Here is an 18,038-nt window from a genome sequence, read left to right as displayed (position 1 = left end):
AGCAAATTTTGAAATTTATCTTTAAGATCTTGAATCAATAATGTTGATAGTGCATGTTGACCCTTCTGATTAGAGTTTAGACAAAAGGCATACAAACTTAAAATTTAACAGAATTATCATGGCAATGGCCCTTAGAGGACTTATTAGAGCATTTGTTGATTCTGAATCCTTCTCTCTTTAAGTGGTTAGTTCTCGTAAACATCTAACTAAATCAAATGTTTTAATTAGGTTATTTAACAAGCCAGGACTCTACAAATGATCACACACTCCTACTGGAATCTGACTAAGAGATGTATCAGGTAATACTTTACAGAGTTACTACTGAAATGAACTAACCTGGTATCAAGAATTCTGCTAAATTTTTTTTAGTATTTCATAAATACTACAGTTTTAATACTAGATTAATTCCAGATGCCTATAATACATGAATAAGATTTTATTTGAAGTAATTCATGCAAGGGGGACTACTTAAACATTTGTATGGATAGGGTATATCATTAAACCACTGTCCATAAGGGACAGTATGTTTACTCACAAGAAGCTCAGATTTCAGAAGAAATTGGAAGGATCAGAATGAACAATATCAACCAAGCAATTAGTAAGATATGTGTATGTATGCTCATGGGTGTGAAGAAGAAGGAGAGGGGATATGAGCTACTCTATGCTACCAGGCTATACATAATCCTGTAGAGATAGAATCTTTCATTCAACCTGGAGTTTGCCTCAGCTGTCCTCTGGTCAAGACCCATCCATACTCCAAGCTATTATAGGTGTGTGTGGCACTCTAAATCTTATTTGAGTGCTGGTGCTAAAAACTTATGTCCTCCTGCTTAGCACCAAATGCTCTTACTGACTGAGCCCCTGCCCCATCTCTAGGAAAATGCTCAGAGTCAGAATTGCATGTAAAGAAATAAAGTAATAGAAGCTTAATGGCCTACATAGGTAGACAGAGAGAGTCAAGGATAGGCTGCTGGAAGATTATATGTACTCCTCAGTTGGAATGTCATGGATAAAATACATGTGTGTTTGTCTGTACTTCTCTGCACGTTCCTGTATGTGTGTATACCTTGGTGAGTACGTCTGTGAAATCCAGAAGAAAACCCCAGATGTCGTTCTTAGGAATGATGTCCACCTCATCTGACATGCTACTTTCATTAATTGGTCAGGAATAGACAAATTGTGCTTATTTGGCTACTCATGGGGCATCAGAAATCTGCTTGCCTCAGCTTTCCCACTGCTGTAATTAACGTTTCTGCCACCATACCTAGCATTTTTATGTGGGTGCTGAGGATATAATCAGGGTCTTTGTAATCGCCAGGGAAGTATTTCAGGAGCTTATCCATGTCTGAGTTCATTCAGGCTGGGCTTTATAAAAAGGAAGTCAGAAAATATTATGTTAATTGTGGCAAGAAAGGAAAATAATTGAATTAATACTTAGAAAAGATAATCATTTCTATTTCCATGAGATTCACAGGCAGGGTAGTGGGGCCGGGGGGGGGGGGGGCGCCCGCCCCCCCCGGGGGGGGGGGCCGGGTGGGTAAAGAATTCATTCAGTACTTGGGGAGTGATGGTCATGTCTAAGATGAGTGAATTTCTGTAAGTATCAAAAAGTCATCTCAAATAGAAACATGTTTATGAAATTGTCCAGGAAACTTCATACCCCATGGCTCTGGTCTCAACTACATTTGCTGTTTTCTTATTACATATCTATTGCTGTGGACGATATTAACAATAAGTTAGAAAAATAAACAAAATCCTGGAGATGCAAAAGAGGGTCTTGAATTATTGCATATCTTGCAGCTTTATATTCTGCATTACATAATTTGTTTACTGAACAAAGGTAAAATTGTTTAAAAAGATGAAATAGGCAAAACATTGTTTCATGAGAACCTTATTAAAGGAAAACCTAAATCTAAATTTGAACTTTAAAATACTTAAGTACCAACATAGACTCATTCATAAAAAATACAGTAAAAGAATCCTTCAATTTTGTTATCCAATGCCCACACACCATATCATGGAAATAGAGCCTGTTGTCTCACCATGTGGTCTATAATATTAGTTGCTTTATCTGGTCATTTGTTATTCATTTAGGCTTGGGTTATTTGTAGCGTATAGAGAAAGAATGCAATAGTCATTTTAAGAGACGGTATCATTTGAAAGTGAAATAAGATGGACTTTTTGATTGTTAGAGGTTGGGAGGATGATGGGGAAGAACTTAAGGACAGGTCCACAAACCAGCATATCTCCCAGCTAAAGAAGCAGGTTTGGTGGCAATGATGTGCTCCTGAAGAACTCCGTAGAAAGGTTACATAGCTGCTCACCTGCAGACAAGGAAAAGTACAGCACTGTTCAGCTCTCTCAGGAGCTCACAAAATTCTGCTCTGTTATTGAACATAATCTGAAATGTATTAGAAGCAAAAAAACAAAATCAAAAACAAAAACAAAAACCAACCAACAAACAAAAAGCCCAAATTTGTTTTTGCATATTACAGAACCTGCCTTCCTCTGAACTAATCCAGGAAAAATTTCCTTTTTACTCTGCCACAATAAGTTTTCTAGTACTTAGACATTATTACTTGCTCTGCAAATTCTAAGTTATTTTCTCATTATTCTTTATGGGATATATAATAGCAACAGTTGTATTTTAGTATTGTTTTATATGTTTATAGAACCATTCAAGTAGTATTTAGGATGCACAGTACTAATCTATTAAGCTGGAAACTGATTTTAAGTTATTTGAAAATAATTTTAACTCTTATACAAGTGAATTAGAGATTTGCATAGAGTGGGTAAAAAAATATACATTAAAAGAAAACAGGGCTAGAATAGTTTTTCCCTTTAAATTTGTTGCTGATTATTATCTTCTGCATTCTGTCCTAAAGAACATAGTGGAAAATATCCTTAGTGGGTTAATGTTCTTGCTACTATGATAAAATGTTAACAGACTGTATGAGAGACAGTTTATTTTGCTCCCAGTTTCAGATATTTCATTGCAGCCTGGCGGGGAATATATGGAGGAAATAAGTTCACAACATAGCATCAGGAAACCGATTTAGGGCAAGATGCAGCACCTAAGGGCACACCTCTATCATGTTCTCCTACATTAGCTCCACATCCCAATAGAATATTACAATATTGAATCTCTCAGTATATCAGAGACCTCAAAGTGCCTTCAAATAACATCTAAATATGTGACTGCCAATCACCTAGGTGTTTCTCAATTTATCAAGTTAACAATCAAGTCCAGCATGCTTTTATTAATAAACACTTACTTAAAAGAAAGGCCTAGAAGGGACTATTTCAAAACCAATCTAATTGAGATCTCAAGGTATTTGAGGTAAATATTATATAGTTCCCATGAGGTATGTACCTTTTATTTGTTTAATTCAAACTTTCCTCATAGTTGCCATGATATTTACAGAAAATAGTGTTTTCTTGCTGCCAAACTGTACAACTATGGAGAGGGAGGTCACTGGACCTACTACTCTCAACTCTCACACAAGGCCTACCAGCCAGGGTTTCAATCCATTCCCAACATTTCTTGACTCTGTGGCTCTTTCAAGTTAGAAGTATATGCATATCTCTTCTCCATCACATGATGGATATGTGTGCTGGTGAGAACCCTTGACATGGTCACCTCTTTAAAGTGATGATTTTATGATGATGTTTCATCTTGAGGAAAAGCATAGTCAACCCAGGACTCCTTTCACGTGATTTACAAAGTCAATAATTGTCTACTGTAAGTTGCTTAGAACAGAAAGCTACCACCCATTAAATTAATTAATAACACTTTGATGTTGTTACTTATTTCGCCTTCACATACTTTAACAGGGGTTACGTTGCTTCATGGCATTTTTTAAAAAATCAATCTACATATAGCCATAGAGATATCCAATCATTCATGCCTCAGAGATGAGAGTAGTAAAACAATTGTTCCAAACAAGATTTTGACAGCTGAGTGTCAAGCAGGTACACAAGTTCTTTAACCACATCAATCCAAGTGTTCCTCATAGTAGTTCTATGAAGTGATATTACTGGTTCTGTTATACATGAGGGAAAACTAAAATTTCCAGAAATTAAACAAATTGTTCAAGGTCATGAGTAGGAGACTGTCTCTGGACAGTACGAATGTATATATGATTCTTTTTTTTTCTAATAATGTAGATTTCTGTAAAAATGTGGTTCTAAATAATGTATAGAAGCATATTTAAAATCAGCAAGCATTTGGATAGAGGTGGAAAACTAATGCACATACTTGGATCTAAGAATAAGAAGCTAGTCTCCAGGCCCCCCATTTGGAACTCTTTGTGAGAGGGCAAATTTTCACCTCTCAAGCTGTGTGGACTGTAAGGAGTGCTGAGCTGCTGGAAAAGTCACAGAGAAACCCAGCAGAGTGAGGACTGTTAATAGATTTTATTAATTCACAACACATTTGTTAAACACTTACTACATGCCAGGAGCCATGATGATGTGGTATGGCAACAAACCCCAATAGAAGAATTACAACTACAAAATGCCATTAGGGCTCCAAAGCAATACAGAGAAACCCTGTCTTGAAAAAACAGAAAGAATTGTCATTAGGGATGTGTGCCTTTATCATAAGAGGTATTCATAGGTTTGTATACATTTATTTGCATGGCCTACTTATGTCAGAGTAAGTCACTTGTGTTTCTAGTTTATTTGGTTTTGTTTGAGGAAATCTTGTTGTATTTGTGAGCCACATAGAGCATATACTAAGAGCTTATTTAGTGAGTAATGTCTCATAGAGGTGTATGTATAGTGTGGCTATCATAACTAATAGCCTGAAATATAAATTCGTTCTGTTTAGTTTACAGCCCCAACAATTAACAAAGGGTTATCTTAAGACACCATTTCTGTATAAACTGCATGAGAGCACCTAGCATTCCTAAAAGATATGTGACCTTAACTATCCTGAGACAAGTGTTAAAGAGAGAGATGTGTCTCTAACTGATTTTTTTGTGACCAGTGGAAACCTACCTAGGGAGATGAATAGAATATAAACACTCTTGTGCCTCCTTGAGCCCAGCAGTTCTGTGATAGGAGCAGTGTAGATACTGTGCACAAAGTTTAAGAATCTCATTAGATGGGTCTGCCTGCAATCTTATTTTTATCTTCAAAATTCTCTGGTTTGGGAGAGAAGATATCATTCCTTTAGTGCTTTGAACTTAACCCTCTCCCTCTACATGACTTGATAGAAAGTGAAGGAGCTTTATTAGAAATTCTCTAAGATTAAGTTCCTGATAATGTCCTCAAATAACTCTTATTTTTGGTTTTTCTCCACCCACTTACTGTCATCTGATACTAGGCAATAAATATAGGCATCCCTACCCTTGGTTATGTTATACATAAAAATTATGTAGTTAGAACTAAACTAGGTAGAACAGAGAGGGAATTTTGGTAGTTTCATGAAATAATTCATTCTAGTCAAGGGCAAGTTATTCTACGTGCATATGTGTGACAAAAGCTTAAAGAAACATTAAGTCAGAAATACGAAGACTATGTGAATATGGATTTCCTCTCACTTCTATTCCTCCCTATAGACTTGTTTCATTATTATCTTTCTCAATTTGCATCTTAGCATACTGCCATCTACCAAGTAATAGAAAACATGAATGACAATCATTTGTGTGTTCATATCTTTCTGTTAAAATTCTAGAAAAAAAGACTGAATCATTTCGTTTAGCTTCTCTCCCACAAGTAATTTAAGTGCATGAATTTGTTTGAGCCTGGGTCCTGTCCTATAAGGAACAGCTTGATGGAATGTCTTAATATACTGGATCAGATGTGGGGGAAGAGGCACTAACCAAGTGCAGCTCTGGTGAGATTCAGTAAGAATCTAACAGATCCTGTTCATGTCCTTTTATAAAAAATAATGTTGCATTGGGCTGTACCCAGGCATGGCTTCCTGAGACGACCCTGACTGCAGTGGTGTGGTGCTTAGTTATGGCTGAGAAGAGATAACATGTCCATGGCAACTTCTATGAAAGGAAGCACTAAATGGAGGTCCTGCTTACAGTTTCAAATTGTCAATTATCACCATGACAGGAAACATGGAAGAAGACAAGTGGGCAAGGACCAAGACCTTACATCCTAAGCCACAGGTGAGGCAGGCAGAGGAAGAGATTGTGTTTGGCATGGGAGTTAGAAAATTCTAAATCCACTCCTAGTGATATACTTCCTCCAACAAGACCACATCCCCTCCAACAAAGCCAGGCCATTTTTGTAATCCTTCACAAACAGTTCCACTAACTGGTGTCTGAGCATTTAAATATGAGTCTGTAGAGGCTATTCACACTCAGACCACCACACTAGGAATAAAGAAAAGACAGACAGATGGGCAGGCAAATAAAAGAACCAAACAACAACAAAAAAAAGCTAGCTGACTTCAAATTGACTTGGAGCTTAGAGTTCTTTTGGAGACATTTCAGCACTTGAGATGCTCAGCATCTTTATTATATAGAATTGAGGAGAGACGTGGTGGTTTGTATAGACCTCAACAAGGAGTTGTTATTATATGCAGATAAAAAAGAAGGCAAGTTTTATGGTACAGAGCTGGACCAAGGAAACAGCTTTAGCTAAACTTGGTGGCAGTAATCTCCGTAGGGGAGCTGTTTTGAGGCACTAAGCATCCAGTTGTGGAAAGCTATGGTTGACAATTCATGAACATGTTATCAGCATCAAGACATGGACCAAGAGGAAAGTTTTGCCATTTCTCTGTGATCCTCTCCAAAGGGGAGGGTTTTGCTGCTCTTCCATAGGCTGGGCCTCTGACATCCTTAGAATTGCTGTAACCATGTCAAAAGTACACAATCACTAAGGGCTTCTCTCACTTAGGGCTTCTTCCAGTCCCTAAAATATAGGGCTGTATCTTTGAAGCTAGTAATTTGCTACTATATTGCTGGCAGAGCACGCATCCTAATAGTCTGTGTTCTCACAGGGGTTAGTATTCCTTAAATTAATTTCTTGTATGAGCTGCATAAAAACTTGCTTACATACAAAAACACCTTCACCAGGAAGACATAATTAACATTTCCTACATATTAACTGTTCAATATATGTTAATAAATGATATTGTTTTAAAATAGCATTAAATAAAATCCCTGATGAAACTTCAGCTCTTAGTTTCAAGGTTTAATTTGAAGTTTAAAAACTAATGTTATAGGACGTTTTGCGTCATTTCCTCATAACTCGGCTTCTGGGAGGTGGGTCCCACGCGGTGTCAAACATGAGGATCGAGAAGTGTTATTTCTGTTCCGGGCCGATCTACCCTGGCCACGGCATGATGTTCGTCTGCAACGATTGCAAGTTGTTCCGATTCTGCAAATCCAAGTGTCATAAAAACTTTAAGAAGAAGAGGAACCCACGCAAGGTCAGGTGGACTAAAGCCTTCCGGAAAGCAGCTGGCAAGGAGCTCACGGTGGACAACTCATTTGAATTTGAAAAACGAAGAAATGAACCTGTGAAATACCAGCGAGAACTATGGAGTAAAACTATTGATGCAATGAAGAGAGTTGAAGAAATCAAACAGAAACGCCAGGCTAAGTTTATAATGAACAGGTTGAAGAAAAACAAAGAGCTGCAGAAGGTCCAGGTCATCAAAGAAGTCAAGCAGAACATCCATCTTATCCAGGCTCCTCTTGCAGGCAAGGGAAAGCAGCTGGAGGAAAAAATGGTACAGCAGTTACAGGAGGATGTGGACATGGAGGATGCTTCTTAATGGTGTCGCCTGCAACCAGCCTTGTGTACACTGGAAACCAGTGGAGACTGTTGGTTCCTAAGCTATTGATTGGTTACATAATGTCCTTCAGACAAAGGTGATGCACATGTTCCCCTCTTACATTGCAGCCTGTAAAAGCATCCATCCTGGGAGTTAGATCTCAGCTCAGTGGTTGCTTCTCAGCGTTATGCTCATAAAACACGAAAGTTTGTGTGTAGATGAAGGCATGAACTCTGGGCATAACATGGTTGAGCCATTGCTTAATGGCACCAGGCAACATTTCTGTCACACTGTCTTGCTGGTGTGAAATTTGTAATGGTGTGATATTTTCCTTGTACTAGTATTGTCTGTTTATTAGAGTTGTTAAAGCAGAGGTCACATCAAAGAACTAACCGTTCTCATGACAACCTCAGTCTGTTTTGTTTTGGTTTAGTCTGTTTAGTAGCTCCTTCCTTGAAGTCGAATACTGGCTGCATAAGACGCTACAGTGTAGCTGAATCATGCTGGGCTGTTTGTCCTGCCTCACCATTTTAATGTGCAGCTTGTGGATATTGGGGGGTGGGGCGGGGGTGAATAAATTTTGCCAGAATGGTACTTTATTACTGCTTTGGAGAATGCTCAATTCCAAGTTGTGTCTTCTGGCCCAACAACACTCCCAACCCCCTTCCAGCCCAGCAGTGGTCTAGAAGCAGAAGAATCTTGGTGCCTTTTAAATTTTTTTATGTGGTTTTATTTTTTGGATGTTTGAGGCAATGCCTCTCTATTATGTAGTAGCTCTAGCTGACCTGGAAGTCTGTAGACCAGGCTGCCTTGAACTCACAGAGATCCACCTGCCTCTGTCTCCCAAGTGCTGGGATTAAAGGTGTGTGCCATCACACCCAGCATTTTTTGATTTTCTTTAAAACAAAACAAAACAAAAAAGCCAACCAAAAACTCTTCGGTTTTGGAAAATAGAATTTATGGACAGAATGTTGCCTTTTATTTGTACATAAATAAAACCTTTTCTAAAGTGAAAAAAAAAACTAATGTTATATTCATATGATTTTATTAACTATTAATAGATACAATACTTATTAATAATAGTATTTAAAATATAACTCTACTTCAGTCAGGTGTCAAGCTCTTGTCATGATAACTCTTTCCCACCAGCCTGGTCCCATAGCTTTTTCACCCCCCAAATGAACACTCAGAGGCTTGGGCTTCTTATTGGCTAGATCTGTCTTAATTATTAACCTGTAACTCCTAATCTCTGTATTTCCATGTGGTCTTATCTTACCTGAGACACCTCACTTGTGCCCTCTCTTCCCTGGTCTCACATGGTGCCTCTTCTCTGCCTACACTTCCCAGCCTCTTCCTTGTCTCATAGTTCCACCTGTCATCCTGCCTGATTGACCAAACAATGCTTTATTCAGCAACCAAGAAGAGAAACATATTTACAGAATGACATCTCCCATCACACTCTAGGTACTAAAAAGTTGCTATATAATAAGGTCAGGAGATCACACAAAACAACAGGTAGATGCTGATTGTTTTCTGATACTCAAAAATATATTTAAATTTTCACCCATTTGTATTCGATATGTATGTATGTATGTTTGTATGTGCGTGCTTGTGTGTGCAATTTCATCATAGATTTTTCAAGAAACAAAAACCATAAAAGTGTAGAAATCGTGGGCAATTTTGTGAACAGCACTAAGTGAAATATAAGATATGTCAAATATAATATGTTACTAATCATTTTTGAATTGTTGGAATGTAGAAGATGTGTTGTAGGTAAGAATTATTACCTATGAAAAATCTAGTTTGCACATTGAGCCCAACATGCTACACATAAAGTATAAGGGAATGTGCATTAACAAAGGAAAGTCAGTAGTTTGGAATAGTAATAAAATAAGTGATCAATCAAGGAAGATGCATATATGTTCTCTATTTACTGTGCATCCATCACTATGGCTGGGAATTCACTGACATACACTAAACTTCTGTAGCTTTGCAAATGACAAATGCTGGTATTTTGATTATAGATATATTGACAAAGTCATATGATCAATAAAAGAGTAAACAGTGGTTAAAAGTAGGCCTTTACAAAGTCTCTTCTAACATCACTCTCTGAAATAAAGATGATAATTTGAAAAGAAGTTTTCAAACCATAAACACATTAAAATATATTCTGAATGAACTAGGACTTAAAAAAATCTATGATTCTCTAAAAACCTTCTCTGGGTGCCTGTCTTCTATTTTAATATTTTTGTAAGATAATTTAGAATATCATTTCTATTTTGTAAGATGAAGAAACTAGCTCACACCCATATGTTTTATATAAGTGACTGAGCCAATATTCAAAAATAGATCTAATTTTAAAATCCCTGGTAGTTTCCACTAATAAATTAGCTTTTACTGATGGGCAATCAAGCAGTATTCATCAGCCCTTCAGTAATATTTCTGCAGTAATGTTAACAATAATTTAGACAATATTGGTTTTTTATTGTATTTTCTTTATGTGAGATTCTAAACAAGAAGGAATCTACACTGGTCTCATAGAAAGTTTTTGCTTCCCTTTGAGAATTCTCACTCCATGCTTGTTGTTGCTTGTTAGAGCTTGCCTATGGCTGTCATATGCACTCCATGGGTTAGCTCATTTAATTCATTCTTATACGTAGATAACATTATTGCCTTTATCACTTGTTTCAGTGCTCTATATTCTTTCTAATTTGTCGAGTTGTCTGATAGATGGGGATAAAGTAGAGTTAAGTAATAATCTTCTAAAGGGAGTCATTTGTCTTCCTATTTATCTCTCCTTATATGTGAATACAATCGACGCTCCATTATTTGTAGTGATGAAAAGGGAGGCGGTGCTGTAGATAATCCAGAAGATACTTACAGAAGATTTACCATTGATATTGCCTTTTATGTAGGTGATATTCCAAATATGTACTTCAACCGTGTTCAAGAGCCATGAGGGGGCTTTTGACTGTTTATCATCAAAGAATAGCTAAGTTATAGTTAAAAATTTCCTGAAAAATGTTTCATGTACAGAGGATGGCGAATTGAAGGCATAAAGGCATAAGGAAGTTTATAAATATTTACATTTAAATATGTGGAGTCCAGCATTGAAAACTGGAGTGTATGTTAAATTGTAATACCTTGCATCTTTCTGCATATAGATCTAATGATATTGAGGGAGGAATAAACATTGATACACCACAATTTAAGGCAGTTTTCTTAATCATTACTTATAGAATTGTATTTACCTAGTTTATCATAAAATTTTGTTCAACTTTTGTGGCACAGTATTTTTGTAGTAGATCCAAACATTTTAAATTAATTTACAATAATTAAAATTAATTATATCACATACTTTCTTCTTTTTTATCCCTACAATTTCTCCCATGTCTCTTCCTTCCAAATCTTCCCGTGTTCCCTCCTTATAATCCTTTCCATGCCTCCCTATTCTTATTCAAGTTCATGATCTCTTGCACACCCACCCCCCACTCACATACAAGTGCGCGCGCGCACACACACACAAACATACACACATATAAGCATACACACACATGCAAACATACACATATATAAGTACACATATACAAATACAAACATACATACATATATACATACAAAATACATACACACGCATACACACACAGGGACACACACATGTATACATACACAAGCATATATACAAAGATACACACACACACACACATGCACATACACACTAACACGTATAAACATATAAACATAACCTTCTGAGTCCATTTAGTGTTGCTTGTATGTGTATGATTTCAGGGATGGCCCCTGGTACTATATAACTAGTGAAGAGGGCTCATCACTGAGAGAGTTTAGTTCCTCCTCTCTCAGCAGCCATTAGTGGCTTGTGCCTCTTTGACTAGAGGCACCCCACAGAATTTCTGCTTGTTGTCTTAGTTTGTCTATTGATATTGCCTTTGTTCTAGTCTTGTTTAGGCAGTCATATTATTGAGGTACCATGAGTGCAGCTTCTGTGTTGTTTTTAGGACACAATCGCATAGCAGGCTTCCTGGCTCTCTGACTTTAAAATCTTTCCTTCCCCTCTTCTACAATGTTTCCAGAGCCTTAGAGGCAGGGCTTGACTTGTAGATGTATCTTTTACTGGGGCCCCCATTGCCCATTGAGCTCTGCAATATGACCAGTTGTGGTTTTCTGTAATGGTTTCCACTTGCTGTAAAAACAAGCTTCTTACCCCTGGGCCTTTTAGAATACAGCTCAGAATCATGTTGTGCAGCACACCATGCTTTCTCTTTTGTGACTAATGGCATCACAATCTCCTGTTAGCTGTTCCAAATTACTTTTAGGTTCACGTTGACATTACATATCGGTAGTTTCTTTTGAATTCTCATGTATTCTATCTTACCTTCTCTTGGCAATTTTCTTGGTCCTGAGTATGTAGTATATCCCATGTCAGCACACTTAAAATTTTTAATTTTTTAAATTATTTGGTCTACTTTTCATATAGTAATTATGGTACTGAAATTTAAGATCTAAATAAACCTTACTAAATAAACAAATCTGTGGGCATTTCTTACCCTTTTTTTTTTTTTGGCTCTTTAAATAGTTTCTAAACCATTGTCTTCAAGCCAAGTTGAATTAATTTTGAAAGGTATATTTCATTAAATATTGAATTAGAGTTTTCATAAAAATCAAAGTATGCTGATTATATTATATCCCTTTACTTTTTTTGGCTTGAAATTCTTTCAGAAAACTGGACCATGATTGTTTGGCCTGATTTTATTTTTATTCATTTGTCTGATCAATTGTTATTCATAATATTTCATTTATATTCCCTTTAGATGCCAGCGTGTTATTTTAATGACTCTTATTAGTGACAACAAAAAATGATATGAAGTTACTTCTTATATGTTTAATTATAGAACTGAGGAAATAACTTGTTTGTAAATATTGTTGTTGAACATAAAAAGTCCTCACATTAAAACGTCATGTAACAAATGAGCACCACTGAAGTTAGTTGACATGGTTAGGTTATGATCAGAGGAAGGATGTACAAACCAGTGCCTGGTTTGTGACAGTTCCACATTTTGTATACACCCATGCATGCAGTTAATTCTTAGAAGTAACTTCAATATATATCCTTGTAATTAGCTCTATGTGGAATGCTGCTTCTCCTTTAGAAATGCAAGAATCTTTGTAAAATTTCTAAAATCATGGCCAAGAAAAGTTGATACACGCAGGCTCCTAACGTGGCTATTGGAACCCATTTTGGAGAAAATTGCTATTCTTTCAGAAAGTCAAAAGTACTTTGAAAAACTGCAGCTATTTCCTCCCATAATGATAGTCTTTAATAAAAACACTGTATTCAAATGCCTACATATGCCATTTTACTAAGCCAAAGTATGCAAATGCCTTCATAAAATATTATTTTATAGTCATCTTTATTTCCCAATTTCTTTGCTCAGATTCTTCATTTATTACTTTCATTTTAACATCATTTGTACAATATTGCCACATTTAATAAGCAAATAAAAATCTCCTTGAATTTTTCACCTTGTGTCTTAAAAATTAAACATGCAAGATAGTTAAAGGAGAGAATTTAGACAAATACAAGTGTATAAATATTTATCTATTTTTACTTAAGCTACTTCGTTGGCTTGTATGCCATCTAGTTTTAAAGATAGAATTTTAGATTCTAAACATTCCCCATGGGCATGAGAACTAGGACTTAAAGTGGTTCATCCAGAAAAATGCCACTCAGTGGTAGAACTTCATAAATAAGAAAAATCACCTGACTTTTCTCTTTAAGCCACACTTCCTTTACTTATAATTATTCTCTGGACTCTCCCCTAGGTACATACAGATAATACTTTGTTATACTTGATTCAACATATAGAACTCTAAGGATGGTTGCAGATTGGGATATGAAGTTGTCTGTTGTTACTGCAAGTAAGGACTAACATACTATAAAAACCCCAGAACGTTAGAGCTACTCAATTGCATGTGTTTCTTCTTAGCTTTCTATGGAAACATAATGTACTGTGTGGCTTTATACATCAAGTGTTGTAATTGTTTACAGAATCCATTATAGTCAATCTAAGCAGGAACCAAAGTGCCGTGTTCCTGCTAAAGTCAGGAAAGTGAATTTTTAGGGCCATGGCTTTGGAAGACTCTTTAATAATCACCTCTATCTTTGTATATCAGTATTTTTATTTATTTTTATTTTTTTGATTTGATGATAAGACAGACATATCATTGACATACGCAACAATAATACTAGTCAAAACACATGAGAATGTTGTGATTTTTGTTGATACACTTAACAGAATTTGTTCCCTTGTTTTGTTACCAATTTATTACCTGAATTATCCCACAGTGCTATCTCTAGACTATAATTCCTTGAGTGACTATATATTTATATATAGTGGGTTAGGACAGTTACAATGTTTGTGCCTTGTAAAATTGTTATGGAAAATTCCAGAACTATACAGAGTAGCACACAGCATAAATGTTTAATTGTATTTGTGTCTTATGACATGCATGCTGAGTGCACTTTCCTTGCTAAGACAGCACACTCAAAGCCCCACTTCTACCCTTTTATTTGCCTCAGCAATCAACTTATAGGACATGTCTTTCCTTAATCAACACAACCTTGTGAAGCTCTTTGAAATCCTTGTGACCTGTGAGTGTCAGAAATATTTTATAACTTCCTGTGAAGGCTTTTGTGCTACTGATGAAAGCCTGAAAAGGAGAACTGAACACATCACATCTTATATTGATATTAGAGAGTGGATTGATAATTTTGCTCTAAATTAGCAAAGGCTGATGATAGAGAATTTTCCAAAGATTGAATTTAGAAAGATCTTTTAGTGACCTGTTAAGTGGTCACCGAATATCCAACAATAATATTCAATTTAAGTGGATTTCCCAATACATATTAGATGAGACATTTTCTATATATCATAAGTCAACCCTTTTGTCATATTTGGGATAATAGTGAGGGAACCAATGAGAGGTTGTCTGTGGTTTCAAAAATGACATATAGAATACAATTTCTAAAATACCTGTTACATAATCTTGCAAAGAATTTTAATGTAAAGAATCAACTTTTGCTTTTTATCTTTTATAATAAAATATAGCCCATTGAGGATATATCTATTAACTTGTGCTACAAAAGGGAATGCTAGCATTGCTAGGACTAGGGAGAATGAGTCGGGGAAGAATAAATGAGAACAAAAAAGAGAGATACCATAAATGAGTGAGCCATTATAGGTTTGAAGAGAAAACTGACCCTAGAGAAATGTCCAGAGACCTATAAGTCAGACCCCAACAGTAGAAAGCTTACCATAAATGCTCTTCCCTGATAATGAGATTAATGATCAACAACTAACTTATCCACCATCATAGAGCCCTCATCTAGTAGCTGATGGAAACAGAAGCAAACACCCATAGATAAACACTGAGCTGAACTAGAATCCAGTTGCAGAGAGGGAGAACAAGACCAAGTTACAAAAAACCACCAAGACGGCTGAACTGAACAAGGAGGAGCTAATGGGCCCCCACACTGATAGCTGGGAATCCAGCATTGGACTGATTCAAAACCCCTGAACATGGGTCTCAGTTAGAAGGCTTGGGCAGACTAAGGGACCTCTGACAGAGGAATTAGGATGTATCCCTGGTGCACAAAAGGTCTTTGGGAGCACATTCCCCATGGAGGGATACTCCCTTAACCTAGAGGCAGGAGGGAAGGCCTAGTCCCTACTCCAAATGACTTGACAGATTTAGATGAACCCTACAGGAAGTCATCAACCTACATGTAGAGCTGGGATGAAGGGATTGGATGGGAGGGTGGCAGAGAGAGAGGGACAGAAAGGGAACTGGGATTGATATGTAAAATAAGATAAATAAATAAATAATAAATAAATAAATAAATAAATAAATAAGTTATAGATGTTTTGACCATATACTTCCTTACTTCATCTGGAAAACATTAGCAATAAGCCAGGCAGTAGTGCTGTATGCCTTTAATCCCAGCACAGGAGGCAGATGCAGACAGATCTTATAAGTTCAAGTCTAGCTTGGTTTACAGAGCAAGTTCCAGGACAGCCAAGGATACACAGAGAAACTTTTTCTTGGAAAACTAAAAAGAACAACAACAAAAACAACACATCAAAACAACAACAACAAAATCTGCCAAATCCATTAACAGTAACAGTAGCATTATTACTGGTATACTAACAATAATCTTATAATACCTTAGTGATATTTACTAATATCATACCTATTATTAACAGCATTTATTAGTAATATATTAGTTTTAATATGATTAATATGTGTAAAATTAGTGTTTACAGAAAGTTAAGATAGCATTTGAATATTACGTATTATTAGTGAGTGCTGTCAGATGTCATGATTTTCTTAATAGCAAACATTTATATTTCATGTCCTTTAATTTTCAATGATTGAAATGTATGAAATGAAATTATATAACTATTGTAAATCTAGAAACACATCATCCAAAATTAATTATATGTTCATGTTGTGCTGTTTTTCAACAAATTTGTTTCTTTTAGCACATTTATGATTATCTCAGTATATAGCAAAGCTAGTTATAACATGTGCCATATATTTTTTTCCAGTAATCAAGAATGATCTCTACTGTCTCATTTAACTCATGCTTTGAATGATTTAGAAAATGATCAGGACTATCATTAAGCTTGGGGCATTTGAATCCAACCAAAATGAAAAAAGTTTTGTGTAATTAGCAACATGATTAACCTGGCAACCTGAAGTAGTTACAGTTAGTACTCACCAGGAAATAAATGACTCATTTGCTTGCTTGTTATGGTGTTTAAGAAAGCTGTTCCCAGGACAGGTGATGTGTTTAAGCAGATGCAAGTATTCATATTTGTTTTTCAATACAGACATTGTCTCCCTTTTGTGTTAACATTATCAAATCTGAAATTTTAAAACAATGCAGATATAAGCAATGCTTATCATCTTACTAACTGAATTATTTAATTTTCCAAGTCCTTAATTCCTCCCTTGCACTCATATTCAGAATCTGTATTTATCTCAATGTGAAGGTGTAAATGGGAAGCTATTAAAATATGTAAAAATATCTAATAGTTGTCTAGAACATATTAAACAATCTAACATTTATCATTATAGTTTCATAAATTTATGTTTATAAAAAGAAATATCTGTTTATTTACCAGGTGATTCTGAGTACTGGGTTCCATTACAAGAGACATATTATATATCACAGGTTATAAACTATAACATGTAATGTATGAGGAGACTATAAAGTATAACATGGAATATATGTGTATGTGTGTGTGTGTATGTATTATCTATCCCTGAAATAACATGGTTTACTGTTGTGATATTATCATTAATTAGGACATGTAGGAAATGGAATCAAAGCAACAAAAATAGGTTAGAAAAACCCTAGAAAGGGAGAGAGGGTGGGGAGGACTTCTCTGTAAACGGTTTTGAAATGCTCTGAAAGGAAAGTAAAGGGAAAAAGAAAACAAAGAATTATCAGGAAAGCTAGAAGTAACAGGAGACTAGAAAAGATGATGTAGTTTGGGTTTCTATTGCTGTGAAGATACACAACTCTTACTCTTATAAAGTAAAACATTTAGTTAAGGTGGCTTACATTTTTAGAGGTTTAGTGCATTATCATTATGGGGCAACATGGTAACATGCAATCATTCATGATGCTGGAGAAGCAGCTGAGAGTCCTGTGTCTTGACCACAGGCACCAGGATGTAATCTGAGTTACTGGCAGTAACTTGGACATATATGAGACCTCAAAGTCTACCGCACAGTGACACAGTTCCCCCTACAAGACCATACCTATTGTAACAAAGCCATACTTCCTAAATGCAACTCCCATTTACAATTTGACTACCTCAATGATAAAGACAGTTAACATGGAGCCCCTAAATATTTGAAAAGAACAAACTAAATTAAAACCAAGCCACTCTTTAAGTTTTGACATATCCCGGTTTTCCTGTGTAGTGTTATATCTGTAGGAACACCATGTTTGTTTAAATGTCCTTATAATGAACAGGAATAATGGAAAATCATGAAAGTGACAGTTTAAACTTGCAAATAATGGTAACTAATCCTATTTAAGGGTCTTATTTTGTGCCCATGTCATTAGCATTTAAAAATAGATAACTAAATTTTTAGTATAACTCCTGTTTCTTTCTGAAAAAAATGTTTTAAATTTATTTTTATTTTATATGCATACATATTTTGTCTGTTCTATATGTGTGCATTGCACATGTATTTGTTCAAC

At 35.8% G+C, this 18,038-nt stretch overlaps 2 protein-coding genes across 2 annotated transcripts in view; both read left to right on the top strand.

Annotated features, from left to right (window-relative positions):
* The window catches only part of Erbb4 (erb-b2 receptor tyrosine kinase 4), a 1,004,487-nt gene that overhangs the window by 387,047 nt on the left and 599,402 nt on the right, over nucleotides 1-18,038 (top strand). The gene's annotated exons all lie outside the window — the stretch shown is intronic.
* Nucleotides 7,218-7,899, top strand: LOC127226407 (probable ribosome biogenesis protein RLP24). The gene has a single exon (XM_051190415.1). It carries the CDS (start codon nucleotides 7,250-7,252, stop codon nucleotides 7,739-7,741), a length of 492 nt encoding a protein of 163 aa, XP_051046372.1. The 5' UTR covers nucleotides 7,218-7,249; the 3' UTR covers nucleotides 7,742-7,899.

The sequence above is a fragment of the Phodopus roborovskii genome, unplaced genomic scaffold, assembly GCF_943737965.1.
Source record: "Phodopus roborovskii unplaced genomic scaffold, PHOROB, whole genome shotgun sequence".
Lineage (NCBI taxonomy): Eukaryota > Metazoa > Chordata > Mammalia > Rodentia > Cricetidae > Phodopus > Phodopus roborovskii.
The sequence above is the reverse complement of the archived record's forward strand: the minus strand, read 5'-3'. Positions and strand labels throughout refer to the sequence as shown.